Here is a 15,762-nt window from a genome sequence, read left to right as displayed (position 1 = left end):
CCTAACCCTACTTTGTTCTTGCTCTTCTTCCATCAACCTCCTCCACACCTGCTCTTCTTCTAGAGGAGGTGCCGTATGACGACAAACCTTTTCCTAGCTTGTTGAGCAAAGCCAACGATCTTAATGCAGTTTTTGAAGGTAATCAACAAGGGATAGAATGACAGCAAAACAACAATCAAATGCAATAAACTAACACCTGTGCCCTGGTGACTGTGATGGGGATCCTCCAAAGATACTTTACAGGCAAGAGTGAATTTTATCTTCTCAGTCACAGGAGGAGGCAGGTGTCCACATTCCCCAGGGGGGCAACCCTGGAGAGCATCAAGGGTGAGCACGTAGAGATGGTGGGACCGGAACCTGAACCCACGGTCTGGGTTTCAGACCTGCTGCCACATGCTAAAGTAGAGACTGTCCAAAGTTAAAGAAATCTAACTAGTCCCTGAGGGAGGGACCATGATAGACAGACCTTGACATGCCCAGGGCTTAGCGGGGGACTCTGTAGACGACAGTCTCGAATGGAGAATTTTCCAGAGTTACCAGAGATCATGAAAGCCTAGGAGTCAAAGAAGGGAACAAGGACTTTCTTCTTCCAGGTCCTGCATGTGCTTTCCCATTCACCTATAAAGGCAAAAAGTATTATATGTGCACACGCAAAAATTCCGTATTACTATGGTGTTCCCTCGATACAGAATATCAAGGAAACTGGAAATTCTGTACTGAGAGAGGTAAGTGTGCAGCTTGTCTTCATGTGAGGAGCATGTGGCTTCCCAGATGAAGAGGGTTGGTTCATAACTGACTCCTAGATGGAAGACCCAGGCTTCTTCTGACCCAGCCCCCTGTGTTCCATTCATCTCCCTTTCGACTCATTTTTCTCCTGGCTCTGCTGGGTCTTGTTGCTGCACGTGGTCTTTCTCTAGTTGCAGCGAGTGGAGGCTGCTCTTCGTTGGTGTGTGGGTTTCTCACTGAGGTGGCTTCTCTTGTGGAGTACAGGGTCTGGGTGCACCAGCTTCCCTCATTGCAGTGTGTGGGCTCAGTAGTTGAGGTGCCTGGACTTAATTGCTCCTCAGCATTGGTTTCTTCCTGGACCAGGGATGGAACCAGTGTCTCTTGCATTGCAAGGCATTCTTAACCACTGGACCACCAGGGAAGCCCCCTTTTCTTTTGGTAAGCCCTCCACCATTAATGTTTTCACCCATTCCTTCTATTTTTTCAGACGAACCCGAATGTGTCTTCCCCTTTATCTATCACAAGAAATCCTATGAAAGTTGCACACGGGTGCATAGTTTTTTCCGGAGGAGTTGGTGCTCACTCACTTCAAACTATGACCGGGATAAAGCTTGGAAGTATTGCTAGCAAAAAAAAAAAAAAAGGTGAGTGTGTTCTGGGGAGGATGGGAAGAGACAGGGTAAGCAGGGAAGAGACAGAGCTGGATTAAGAGGTGGAGTCAGATGCTGCAGTGAGATGGAGGGAGGAGGCAGGTGCAGAGATGGGATGAGGGAGAAAGATGCAGGAGGAAGAGTGAGGAGCAGAGTTTCACGAGGAGAAGCTTGCAGAGAGCATGAAGAGGAGAAAGGAGACAAAAGATGGAAACAGAGGGAGAGACAAAGGCAAACTGCAAACAATGGAGAGGAGAGTCCCAGAGGGAAGGAGAAAGAGAGTTTGCAGGATGACAAATGGAAGGAGGAGGATCTGGGGAGGATCACTGCCAAGACGAGGTGGAAGAGAAGGTGAGAGAGGGGCAGAGACAGGACAACATAATCTTGGAGCAGGATGAGACAGCAGGAATCGAGATAGAAAGAGCAGAGAGCAAAGGAGAAATAGACCTTTGCCCTCCGTAGGACTGACTGAGAAACAAAACTGACTCGTTAACCTTGACCCCAAAGCTATGTTCAGTCACTGTCCAGTGCATCCACCCTTGGCCATGGATGCAATCCAGCCTTTGAAACCTCAGTGAAGAAAATCAAGAACTCTCAAGCATGAAGGTGATGCTCTGAATGACAGAGGTGAAATCCTTTCTCAGCATCTCCACCATGTTCCCCCTGGGCATAGGTCCAATCAATAAACCACTTTCTCTGCAGATGTGGTCTTTCTTTGTCCCACAAAGAAACCTATGAATCAAATAGGAGGGTCTCAGCATGCTCGGGTTAACCAGGCAGGATCTTCTAGTGTTCCTTTCCCTTCCTCGGAATCCTGTTGGAACATCAATACACATTACAATTGATTGTCCCTCCTGGGGGCCTGATTGACAGCTGAAGACCTAGTGATGAGACCTGAGGTGGGGTGGGAGAAGAGTCCCAGAGGGTATGGAGGGCCGGTCCTTGTCATAAACGATTTGTCTTTTCCCAACATAGCTGAAATGTTATTTCTTCCTGGAGTTATTCTCTGATTCCCCAGTATAAGGAGGCCCAATGGAGTCTTCCCAGTTTATCCTTTCTCACCTTACAGTTAAACTGCCCATCTTTCCAGGTGGACTATAATTGACAGGAAGGGAACAAGGAGAACTGTGCTTGCCCTGACCTCAGTCCTAACATCCTTTGCATTTATCAAAAGGACTACTCTCCTTTTAAAAACAAAAAAGAATTTTAGAGAATAGCATTGAAACATGTATATTACCATATGTGAAATAGATCACCAGTCCAAGTTCAATGCATGAAACAGGGCACTCAAAGCCGGTGCACTGGGACAACCCCGAGGGATGGGATGGGGAGGGAGGTGGGAGGACGCTTCAGGATGGGGGACACATGTACACCCATGGCTGATTCATGTCAATGTATGGCAAAACCACCACAATGTTGGAAAGTAATTAGCCTCCAATTAAAATTAATTAATTAATTTTTTAAAATCAAAAGGAAATGCTGCAAAATAAGTGAATAATCTGGGTGGGAGAATTAAATTTGATTTGAATTTTGTAAAAAAAAAAAACAAATAGAATTTTAGACAAATATTTTTTCTATCACTAACAGGGTCTGACTGAACAAAGGTCAAATTCATAGGTGTCAGAAATAATGAAGGGCCTGAAAGGGGCTAAACACTAAATTTTATCCTCTTCAAAAACATCTAGAGTCTATCTAAGGATCCTCGGGATCTGGTGATGGATGTTCAGTCACTATCTGGGAAGAGATGCACAGACTTTTAATCACTGTGCAGGAAGGAGGTATCAACAGAATATTTGTCTTCTGTGATTTAAGGCCAGAAACTTGGAGCCTCACTTAAAACCAGGACATAAAAATAAATAAATACATTTTAAGGTAATAAATAAAAAGTTTTCATTATAAATGTTTTAATAAAAATAAGTAAAAGGAAACAATCGTGATGATGTATGGAAGAAACCAACACAATATTGTAAAGCAATTATGCTTCAATTAAAAATGAATAAATTAAGATGTTAAAAAAATGCTTAATAAAAATATACAAGTAAGTAAAAAACAGTGCTTCCCCTGGCGGATCAGTGGTAAAGAATCTGCCTGGCAATACAGGAGACATGGGTTTGATCCATGGTCTTGGAAGCTCCCAGAAGCCTTGGAGCAACTAAGCCTAACCACAGCTATTGAGCCTGTGCTCTAGAGTCCGGGAGGCACAGTTACTGAGCCCACGTGCTGCAACCACAGAAGAGCCTGTGCCCGCAACAACAGAAGCCATTGCATTGAGAAGCCTGCCCACCGAAACTGGAGTGTAGTCCCAATTCGCCACAACTAGAGAAAAGCCTGCTAAGCAAGGATGAACCAGCACACCAAAAATAAAATAAATAATTTAAAAAACATTTTTTTAAAAGAAAGCCAGACAATGTAAGGGCTATGCAGTTAATAGGGATCAGAAAATCTCTCCTGGTCCTAGATAAAGAGCAAAAAAGCTTCCATTTTTGACTCTCTGAACAGATTATATAGAAATACTGGCCTTTGGGTGAAGTCTTTTCCAAGCCCTTCACACAGTGGTTCATGGCACTGAAATCACACAACTGAAAAATGGAAAGATCACACACACACATACACAGACACATGCATTCCCAGTTGAAGAATAAAGAAAAGTCTACAGCATAGGCAGAAAAAAGATTTAAAACCAATCTCTAAGGGAGTTCCCTGGCAGTTGGTGGTTAAGATTCAGCATTTTCACTGTTCAGTCCCTGGTGGGGAAACTAACATCTCAAATGCTGCTTGGTGCAGCCAAAACATAAATAAATAAATACAAATAAAACCAATCTTGATGCTTCTACCAAAAACAAACCAAAAAACTAGCACATCTCAGACAATACATGCTAAATAATTGGTATATTAGATATCACTGGCCATGCCAAAGAAAAAATAGAAAATGTTATATAAAAAATGAACCTTATTTTCATTCCTTATTTTTTAAATCAGTGAACTCTAATTGAAAGTCCAGAAATAATCCTTCACATTTGCAATTGATCTTCAACAACACATCAAGGTAGTTTAATGTGGGGACTTCCCTAGAGGTCCAATGGTTAAGACTGCAGTTCCAGTGCAGAGGATGCAATTTCTAATCCTGATCAGGGAACTAAGATCCCATATGCCACGAGGTGTGGTCAAGGAAAAAAAAAAAAGATAGCTCAACATGGCAAGAATAATATTATACTTTTTGCAACAAGTGGTGCTGAGACAAGCATATTGTGTGTGTGTGATGGTTGCTCAGTCACTCGCTCTTTGCGATCCCATAGACCATCGCCCACCAGGCTCTTCTGTCCATGGAATTCTCCAGGCATGAACACTGGGGTGAGTTGCCAATCCTTTCTCTACAAGACAAGTATATCTGCATGCAGACTAAATAAACTGGATACCTACTTCATACCATATGCAAAAGTAAAGTCAAAATGAGTCATACGCTTAATTTTAAAAGCTGAATCTATATAATTCTTAGAAAAAATATACAAGTAAATCTTCAAGACCTTGGGTTAAGAAATGAGTTCTTATGGGTGACACTGAAAGGACAAATGACAGAAGAAAAGGTTTATAAACTGGACTTTGTCAGAATTAAACTTATGCTTTAGTTTTCAGAGAAATGAAAACTGACAGAATGGGAGACAAGTATTTGCAGGTCAGGTATCAGATAAAGAACTTGAATCTAGAACATGTGGAGAACACTGACACCTCAATAATAAAGTGACAACACAATTTAAACATGAGCTAAAGCAACTGAAGAGATACTTCACCAAAGAATGTGTACAAATGGTTAATAGACACATGAAAAAGTTTTCAACATCATTAGACATAAAGAAAATACCAGTGATATACAAAATAGAAGCAGAAGATTAAGAAGAGGTGGCAAGAATACACAGAAGAACTATACAAAAAAAGGTCTCAATAACCCAGATAACCACGATGGTGTGGTCACTGACCTAGAGCCAGACATCCTGGAGTGTGAAGTCAAGTGGGCCTTGGGAAGCATCACTATGAACAAAGCTAGTGGAGGTGATGGCATTCCAGTTGAACTGTTTCAAATCCTAAAAGATGATGCTTTGAAAGTGCTACACTCAATATGCCAGGAAATTTGGAAAACTCAGCAGTAGCCACAGGACTGGAAAAGGTCAGTTTTCATTCCAATCCCAAAGAAAGGCAATGCCAAAGAATGCTCAAACTACCACACAATTGCACTCATTTCACATGCTAGCAAGGTAATGCTCAAAATTCTTCCAGCTAGGCTTTAACAGTACCTGAATTGAGCACTTCCAGAGGTACAAGCTACATTTAGAAAAGGCAGAGGAACCAGAGATCAAATTGCCAACATCTGTTGAAAGAGAACTCCAAAAATCATCTATTTCTGCTTCATTGACTACCCTAAAACCTTTAACTGTGTGGGTCACAAGAAACTGTGGAAAATTCTTAAAGAGATGGGAATACCAGACCACCTGACCTGTCTCCTGAGAAAACTGTACGCAGGTCAAGAATCAACAGTTAGAACCGGACATGTGACAACGGACTAGTTCAAAACTGGGAAAGGAGTACACCAAGGCTGGATTTTGTCACCCTGCTTTTATAACTTGTAGCAGAGTTTTTGTTGTTCAGTCACTCAGTCATGTCCAACTCTTTGTGACCCCATGGACTGCAGTGCACCAGGCTTCCCTGTTCTTCACCATCTCCTAGAGCTTGCTCAAACTCATGTTCATTGAGTTGGTGACGCCATCCAACCATCTCGCCGTCTCCTCCTGCCTTCAATCTTTCCCAACATCAGTGTCTTTTCCAATGAATCAGTTGTTTCATCATGACGTGGCCCAAGTATTGAAGTTTCAGCTTCAGCATCAGTTCTTCCAATGAATATTCAGGGTTGATTTCCTTTAGGATTGACTGGTTTGATCTCCTTGCAGTCCAAGGGACTCTCAAGAGTCTTCTCCAACACCACAGTTCTAAAGCATCAGTTCCTCTCGACTCAGTCTTCTTTCTGGTCCAACTCTCACATCCATACGTGACTACTGAAAAAACCATAGATTTGACTATACAGAAGTTTGTGGGCAAAGTAATGTCTCTGCTTTTTAATACACTTTCTAGGTTTGTCATAGCTTTTCTTTCAAGGAACAAGCATCTTAGTGTCATAAGGGTGGTGTCATCTGCATATCTGAGGCTAGAGTACATCATGCAAAATGCCAGGATGAAGCTTAAGCTGAAATCAAGATTGCCAGGAGAAGTATCAATAACCTCAGATAGGCAGATGACACCCTAATGGCGGAACATGAAGAGGAACTGAACAGCCTCTTGATGAAGGTGAAAAGAGGAGAGTGAAAAAGCTGGCTTAAACTTAGCATTCAAAAAATGAAGATCATGGCATTAGGTCCCATCACTTCATGGCAAATAGATGGGGCAAAAACTGGAAACAGTGACACTTATTTTCTTGGGCTCCAAAATCACTGTGGGCGGTGACTGCAACCATGAAATTAAAAGATCCTTGCTCCTTGGAAGAAAAGCTAGGACAAATCTATAAAAGTGTATTAAACAACAGAGGCATTACTTTGCCAATAAACAGTCCATATAGTCAAAACTATGGTTTTTCCAGTAGTCATATACAGATGTGAGAGTTGGATCATAAAGAAGGCTGAGGGCTGAAGAACTGATGCTTTTGAACTGTGGTGCTGGAGAAGACTTTTGAGAGTCTCTCAGGTAGTAAGGAGATCAAATCAGTCAATCCTAAAGGAAATCAACCCTGAATATTCATTTGAAGGACTGATGCTGAAGTTGAAGCTCCAACACTTTGGCCACCTGATGTGAAGAGCTGAGTCGTTGAAAAATACCCTGATGCTGGGAAAGATTGAGGGTGGGAGGAGAAGGCGAGGATGAGATGGGTTGGATGGCCTCACCGATTCAATGGACATGAGTTTGAGAAAACCAGGAGACAGTGAAAGACAGGGAAGCCTGGCATGCTGCAATCCATGGGGTCACAAAGAGTTGGACATGACGGAGCAACTGAACAAAACAACAAATAGATTTAAAAGAAAATTTAATGATATTGTTACATCAAATAGAGAATACCAATAATTAGAATTTTTTTCCAAAAGGATCAAATGTAAATTCCCTAGTTAGAAAGCACAGAAACAACAACAACAAAAAAACTCACTAGAGGGCCCCAACAGCAGACTTGAGCTAACAAAAGAATCAGTGAGCTTGGTGATAGATCAATAAAGACAATCCAATCTGAAAAACTGGAGGAGGAAATGGCAATCCACTCCAGTGCTCTTGCCCGGAGAGTCCCCATGGAAAGAGGAGCCTGGTGGGCTACAGTGCATGGGGTCGCAAAGAGTCGGACAGGACTGAGGGACTAAGCACAATTTAAAAAAAAATACAAGAATGAAGAAAATTCAACAAGGCCTTGGCAATCCATGGGCCACTATCCCATTTAGCTACATGCACACATAGGAATATCAGCAGGAGAAGAAAGGGGCAGAAAAGATAGTAAGATCAATTTGTCGAGTATTGCCATCATAACAACATTAAGTCTCCTCATCCATGAAGACGGAATGTCTTTCTATGGCTTTACGTCTTCTTAATTTCTTTCTGCAATGCTCTGTACACATCAGACTTGTGGGTTTTTGATAGGCATGCAGACTATACTCAGAAAAGCTCTTCTTAAAAACTAGAATAGGGAATTCCCTGATGGTCCAGGGGCTAAGAATCCGCTTTGCCACACAGGGTGTACCGGTTCAATCCCTAGTCAGGGAACTAAGATCCCAGATGTCGATGGGCAACTCAACTTGAATGCCACAACTAAAGACCCGAAACAGCCAAATTAATAAGTGAAAAGAAAGAAAGAAAAAATATAGACTTAAAAAAAGAAAGAATAAAAGGAAGTTCCATGGGTGTTTACACTGGGTCCCATGGCCTGGTCTATTTATCCAGTCAGCAGGAGAGATGGACAATGAGTTCTTCTCGTTTACAGATTGAATGTTCTTGATACTTATCAGAAAGTCCTAGACATCCCCCAGGATATATGCATATTATCCCCCCTGCATTCACCTCATGAATTTTCATGACTGGATTTTTCCTTCAAACCAAGAGAACCAGGGGGCACCTCCTCCTCCTATTGCCACAAAGCCTGCCTCCCACAGCTCCTGCTTATTCACTCCCCACCTAAGTGCAAACCCTGGATGGCCCACCTGATGTGGAATGCTCTCCTCTCCCGGACTGTGAATATATGTGGCTCATTCATACACTGCTGTCAACCTCATCTGTGCCGTGTTGGGTGTTGTGTATTTGGTTCTCTTTTAATATTTAAGGTGGGCTGGATAGAGGATGATCTGAACAGCATGGCTTTTTCCCTCATGATTCTGCCAGTACTACTGAGCTGCAAGGGGCAGGAGGTCCACTTCTCTGGCAGCCTGCATACCTCCATCCTCCTCCTAATACTGGCAATCTGCTATGACTCTCACTGTTTTTATTCCCACATTCCACACTTAAAAAAAAAAAAAAAAAAAACCTGCCTTATTTTTCCTTTTTATTTCTCCCTTACTCCCGTTGTTTCTATTTTTGTCTACATCTGTCTCTATCACTCAGATCTGCTATAAATTTCTTGATGAGTCCAGGTTTTCACAAAAAAAACAAGAGGCTTTTTGTTGTTGTTTTGTTTGGGATGGTTTCTGGTCTGGTTGTTGGTTTGGTTTTTTGCCTTGGTGCTTGTGGGATCATAGTTCCCAGACCAGGGATTGAACCCAGGCCCAGGGCAATGAAAGGGCGGAGTCTTAACCATTCCATCACCAGGGAATTTCACAAGTTTTTTTTTTTTTTTAACACTCAAAGATGCTAGGAAGGGTTTCCCAAGTGGCTCAGTGGTAAAGAACCTGCCAGCCAATGCAGGAGACACGAGATGGATCCCTGATCTGGGAAGATCCCACATGCCTCGGAGCAACTAAGCTTGTGTGCCACCACTGTTGAATCTGTGCTCTAGAGTCTGTGCGTGGCAGCAGAAGAAGCCTGAGCACTGGGACTAGAGGGTAGACCCTGCTTGTCACAACTAGTGAAAAGTCCTTTGTTGTTGTTTGCTGGAGCAATGAAGACCCATCACAGACAAAAACAAGTAAATAAGTAAAAATTATAAATAAAAAAAAAGAGGAAAACAGGAGAGAAGGACTCCTGTCCTCAGGAGATCAGATCAGATCAGATCAGTCGCTCAGTCGTGTCCGACTCTTCGCGACCCCGTGAATCGAAGCACACCAGGCCTCCCTGTCCATCACCAACTCCCAGAGTTCACTCAGACTCACGTCCATCGAGTCAGTGATGCCATCCAGCCATCTCATCCTCTGTCATCCCCTTTTCCTCCTGCCCCCAATCCCTCCCAGCATCAGAGTCTTTTCCAATGAGTCAACTCTTCACATCAGGTGGCCAAAGGACTGGAGTTTCAGCTTTAGCATCATTCCTTCCAAAGAAATCCCAGGGCTGATCTCCTTCAGAATGGACTGATTGGATGTCCTTGCAGTCCAAGGGACTCTCAAGAGCCTTCTCCAGCACCACAGTTCAAAAGCATCAATTCTTTGGCGCTCAGCCTTCTTCACAGTCCAACTCTCACATCCATACATGACCGCACGAAAAACCATAGCCTTGACTAGACAAACCTTTGTTGGCAAAGTAATGTCTCTGCTTTTGAATATGCTATCTAGGTTGGTCATAACTTTCCTTCCAAGGAGTAAGCGTCTTTTAATTTCATGGCTCAGGAGAAGGGAAATTCAAGAAGGAGGGGATATATATATATGTATGCATATATACATATGCATATGCATACATATATGCATATATATCCTCTTGCTTTGCAGTAGAAGCTAACACAACATGGCAAACCAACTATGTTGTTACTGTTTAGCCACTATGTCGTGTCCAGCTCTTTTGTGACCCCCATGGACTGTAGCTTGCCAGGCTCCTCAGACCTTGGGATCTCCAAGACAAGAATACTAGCCTGAGTTCTGTTTCCCTCTCCAGGAGACCTTTCTAACCCAGGGACCAAATTTGTGTCCTCTGCGTTGGCAGGACAATTCTTTACCACTGAGCAGCCACCAGGGAAGACCAAAGCAACTACACTGCAATAAAAGTTATTTAATAAAAAAATAAATAAGATATATATCATAAATCCTATACACTAACAACAATAAAAACTGTATAGAGGGATTTCCCTGGTGGTCCAGTGGTTAAGACTCCAGGATTCCACTGCAGGCCTGGGTCCCATCCCTGGTCATGGAACTAGTGAACCCCCATGCCACAAAGGGGGACCAAAAAAAAACCAAACAACAACAACAAAAAAAAGAGTAGGCACCCTGAGAGGTTGAGGGTTCAACTTGCATTGTAATCAAGCTGCCAAATCAGCCAATGGCCGGATGAGGCTCTGTGTTTGATTTCCAGCAATTTCAGCCCTGCAGCTTTAGGAGAAAGGGGTCAAGAAACTCGCAAGTCACTTAGGCAGCACTTGGGCTGAAAGTTTGAATTCTTGATCTCATCTTTTTTATTTCACCATTTTGTGTGCTGATGTCAGGAGCAACAAACCAAGGTCATCGTATTCCTTGAGTGAGTGAGTGAGTGAGTGAAGTCGCTTAGTCGTGTCCAACTCTTTGCAACCCCATGGACTGTAGCCTACCAGGCTCCTCCCTCCATGGGATTCTCCAGGCAATCCAGGGGATCTTCCTGACCCAGGGATCAAACCCGGGTCTCCCGAATTCCAGGCATGCGCTTTAACCTCTGAGCCCTCCTTAGTTTCCCCCAAAACATTCAAAATTATCATCTACAGAGCCACACAACACCCTGTTTGTTATAAGTGATTGATTAGGCATGTCTAACAGATATTTTGCCTGATCCTAAAACAGTTCACACCATGGACTATCAGTGGTCTGTTTATGACTGGGAAGTCAGTAGAGTCTTTTTTGGGCCACACCATGCTGCTTGTGGGATCTTATTTCCCTGACCAGGGGTTGAACCCATGCCCCCTGCAGTGGAAGCATGGAGCCCTAACTCAGGCAGGAGATAGGTTCCAGGTTAGATATTTATAACTGGCTTTCTGTTTGGATTTCATGGGGTATGAAGAAGTAGGCTTCAGGCTGGATATTTAGAACTGTTAGGTTTTCTGAGACAAGAGATAGATGGACTCCAGTTAAGCATTTACCATCAGCCTCCTGTTTGCTCTCTAGAACGGAAATAACAGGATTAATAGAAAGTCTTGGTCTTTTGTAAATACCTTGAGAAAACAGTGATGCAATAGTCAAGGTAATAATTAAGGCAAGGACAAAGAGGGGAAAAACCCTGTTTGAGTAAAGGATTAAGGGATTTCTCCTCCCTCAATTTTTGGGACAAGGGAGATACTCCAGGTGTGCAAAAGGGCTCCTTATGGGTCAAAAGTCAGGGATAACAGCAGGCCATAATGAGTCTTGCTCCTCCTAGAAGCCTTCACTTGCGATCTGTATTGGTTGAGAGGTGCATGCACTCCCAGAGGAGGATCCCAAGGTAGGTCACGTGTAGGAAAATAAACCAGATAACTGGCAAAAGATAAACAAAGCCCCTGAAGAACTGACTTATATAAATGACGTCACCACCTCTTTACAGCAGTCCTCCTCGCTAAGGGGGACACCCACACGCTTTCTCTCTGGGTGTGCATCTCTGCCTTGCTTCTGTCTTAATCAAACAAACTTTCTCACTGTGTGCTTTCCCACTTGTTGTGCTGTGTCTCTAACAATAAACTTTGCACCCACATTTATAGTTTTTGCCTCTGTTAAACGGATTTTTCACTGGGGGCAAAAACCCAGGGAAAAATTGCTGCTAGAGTCTAGACTTTGCTGTCTGATGGCTAGGATTCCAGGTTCTCATCCAGGCTACTTCAACTCCTGGGCAGGGAATTAAGATCTCGCTTCCTGCTGGCACCCTCTGCTGCCTCCTTGAGATCATAAGGACTGGACCTTAGTCTCCTTTTAAATGTATATTCAAACCACTGAGGCTTGGAGACATTAGACTGCCAGCCAATGTCCTGTACTTTCCATCTGAGAAATAAACTTGAACAGCATGCTCTCAGGCTGGGGAATGATGAAGCCCCGTCCAGGTGAAGTTGATTCTTATCAGGTTGAAGAGACGTTGGGGTCACCGGTTATATAAGAAGCAGATCAATGTTGGTCAGCCACAGGAGAGCAAGCTACCATGGCCCTGTGTTTGGGAATCTTTGTGATTTGGGTTGGCGTGTCTATGTTTCTACAACTGGACCCTGTCATTGGAGGTGAGAGAGGGGAGACAGGCTAGAAGTGGTGCGAAAGACCCTGCCCCAGATGTGGATTGATGTGCAAAAGTCATAATAACAATAATCTTTTTGTTGTTCAGTCGCTAAGTGGTTTCCCACTCTTTGCAACCCCATGGACTGCAGCTCGCCAGGCCTCCCTGTCCCTCAATGTCTCCTAGAGTTTGCCCAAGTTGATGTCTGCTAAATCAGTGATGCTATCCAACCATCTTATCCTCTGCCGTCCTCCTCTCTTTTTGCCTTCAATCCTTCTCAGCATCAGGGCCTTTTCCAAAGAGTCAGCTGTTCACATCAGGTGGCCATGGTGATGGCAAATACATCTACCGTTTCTTAAATATGCCAGAAGGGTCAGATGCTATGAAGGGCTTCACATTTTATTTGATTTTCCAGCAACTCTCTGAAACCCAGGTGAGTTTGCCAGCAGAGCCAAAAGCCTTTCTGAGAGCTATCTCACCCCTGAATCTCCATGGCACTGTCCCAGACATGGGCAACCTAGACCAGAGTTGGTTACATTGTTCAAATGAAGAGTTTTTGATGTTTGAAGAGTTCACTGTTTGAAATATTGAGTTTGGTCTGTGTTTTCCCTTAACGTCGTATGAAATAAGAGGGACAGTGTGGGCTCAGGGCATAGCCTATGAACAGCGTGACACAGCTGAGTCTGACCTTGTGGTTGATTTCATGTATGTCCGTAGCTAAGCAATAAGAGCAGGTCAGCGTCTTCCTCACCTGTTCTGTTAGCCCTCTAGTCACTGAGTATATCTGTTCAGAGTAAACAAGGACTTCAAAACATAAAACAAAATAAAAGTTAGAGATGCAGGGCAGGTCCTACCACAGAAGGTATTCTGGTTGTGGCCTGCTTTGTTCTATTTTGGTTGTTGCTCTTTTTCTGTTATCTGGTTTTTGTTTTTTATTTTTAATTGGAGGATAATTGCTTTCCCATGTTGTGTTGGCTTCTGCCATACCACAATGTGAATCATCCATAAATATGTATATATATACATATGTATATATAAATATGTATATATTATATATACATATGGGATATATACATCTCCTCCTGTTTGAATCTCCTTCCCACCCCACCCCTCATCCTACCCCTCTATGTTGATAACACAGAGTGCTCCACTGGGCTCCCTGTGTTATAACAGCAGCTTCCCACTAGCTATCTATTTTACACAGGGTGGTGTGTATGTATCGAAGGTATCCTCTCAATTCGTCCCACCTAAGCCTAACCCTGCTTTGTTCCTGCTCCTCCTCCGTCTCCTCTGCTCCTGCTTTTCTTCCAGATGAGCAGCTGTCTGAGGACTACTTCATTCTTCCTAAAGAAATGGAAGACATTGCTTCTGGTGCAGAAACCAAAGGTAATCAACAACAGAAGAGAACGACGACAAACCACAGTCCAGTGCAACAAATTCACGTGTGCGGCAGGGTAACTGTGATGGGGATTCTCCAGGGGTACTTCACAGGCAGGAGCTCATAGCACCCTCTCAGTCACGGGAGGGGGCCTCTGTGCACATCCCCCAAGGGGGCATCCCCAGGCAGCATGAGGGTTGAGGCATCTGTAGATAATGTGGCAGGAATCTGAACCCAGGGTCCGGGCTTCAGAGCTGGCGTCACTAAAGTTCTACAGTAGAAACTGCCCGATCTCACATCTGTACACCTGTCCTCACAATTTATATGTTTTTAACACGCCAGCTGGTCATTCTTTACATCTAGTTCTTTGTATCTATAAATGGGCATATCTTTTTAAATAAAATTTTTTCACTGTCAAAAAAAGTTAATAAAGCAAACACTGCCCAAAGTTAGAGAACCCTTCCTAATCCCTGAAGGAGGGACCACATTGTACTGACCTTGACATCTCTGATGCTTAGCAGGGAGCTCTGTATCTGGGAGGCTGAAACAGAGACTTTACCAGAATTACCACGAGATCACAAAACCCTAAGAGACAAAGAACCGAACACTGTTTTTCTTCTTTCAGATATGAAATGTGTTTTCCCGTTCACCTATAAGGGCATAAAGTTTTTCAGCTGCACATCCCGTGATTCCATATTCCTTTGGTGTTCTCTCAGTGCAGACTACACAGGGAGATGGAAATACTGTACTAAGACAGGTAAGCGTGCAGACTGTCCTCATAGGAGGAGCCCACGGCTTCCCAGGTGAAGGGGGACGGTCAAAACTGTCTCCTAGATGGAAAGTTCAGACACCTTCTGACCCAGCCCCAGGTGTTCCATTCACATCCCTTCCTCTCTTTCTCTCTCGTTGGCTGCTCTGGGTCTTCATTACTGCACAAGGGCTTTCTCTAGTTGCAGCGAGTGGGGTCTACTCTACGTTGGTGTGTGGGCTTCTCGGTGCAATGGCTTCTCCTGTTGAGGAGCACAGGCTAAAGGGGTGCTGGCTTCATTAGGTGCATCCGGTTGGCTCAGTAGTTGAGATGCCCAAGCTTGATTGCCCCTCTGCCTATGGGATCTTTCAGACCAAGGATCGAGCTGATGGTCCTTGCATTGCAAGGCATCCTTAACCATTGACCACCAGGGAAACCTCCCTTTCTCTTGATGAGACTAAAAATGACCCTCCCACAATTAATGTTTTCACCCATTCCTTCTGTTTTTCAGACTATGCTAAATGTGTCTTTCCCTTTATCTATGGAAACAAGTCTTATCAGACTTGCACAAAAACTGGGAGTGTTACTAAAAGGTCTTGGTGCTCACTCTCTCCAAACTTCGATGAGGATAGAGCTTGGAAGTATTGCTAGCAATAATAATAATAATAAGGTAAGAATGCCCAGGGAGGATGGGAAGAGACAGGGGTGAGCAGGGAAGAGACAGAGCCGTATAAAGAGGTGGAGTCAGATGTCCAGTGAGGAGGGAGGAGGCAGGTGTAGAGAGGGGATGAGGAAGAAAGATGCAGAAGGAAGAAGGAGGAGCAGAGTTTCACGAGGAGAAACACGAAGAGAGGATGAAGAGGAGAACAGGGACAAAAGATGGAAACAGAGGGAGAGACAAAAGCAAACTGCAAACAATGGAGAGAGGAGAGTCCCAGAGGGAAGGAGAAAGAGAGTTTGCAGGATGA

The 15,762-nt window shown here is 43.7% G+C and overlaps 1 protein-coding gene across 1 annotated transcript; it reads left to right on the top strand.

Moving 5' to 3' along the window:
• The first annotated feature begins 12,599 nt into the window (after nucleotides 1–12,599).
• Nucleotides 12,600–15,445, top strand: LOC102272996 (seminal plasma protein A3-like). Its single transcript, XM_070388758.1, has 4 exons — nucleotides 12,600–12,675; nucleotides 13,980–14,054; nucleotides 14,672–14,803; nucleotides 15,306–15,445. The coding sequence occupies exons 1-4, from the start codon at nucleotides 12,600–12,602 to the stop codon at nucleotides 15,443–15,445; spliced, it is 423 nt and encodes a 140-aa protein (XP_070244859.1).
• Nucleotides 15,446–15,762: the final 317 nt, after the last annotated feature.

The sequence above is a fragment of the Bos mutus genome, chromosome 18 (assembly GCF_027580195.1).
Source record: "Bos mutus isolate GX-2022 chromosome 18, NWIPB_WYAK_1.1, whole genome shotgun sequence".
Classification (NCBI taxonomy): Eukaryota; Metazoa; Chordata; class Mammalia; order Artiodactyla; family Bovidae; genus Bos; species Bos mutus.
This window is presented reverse-complemented; position numbering and strand designations above follow the sequence as displayed.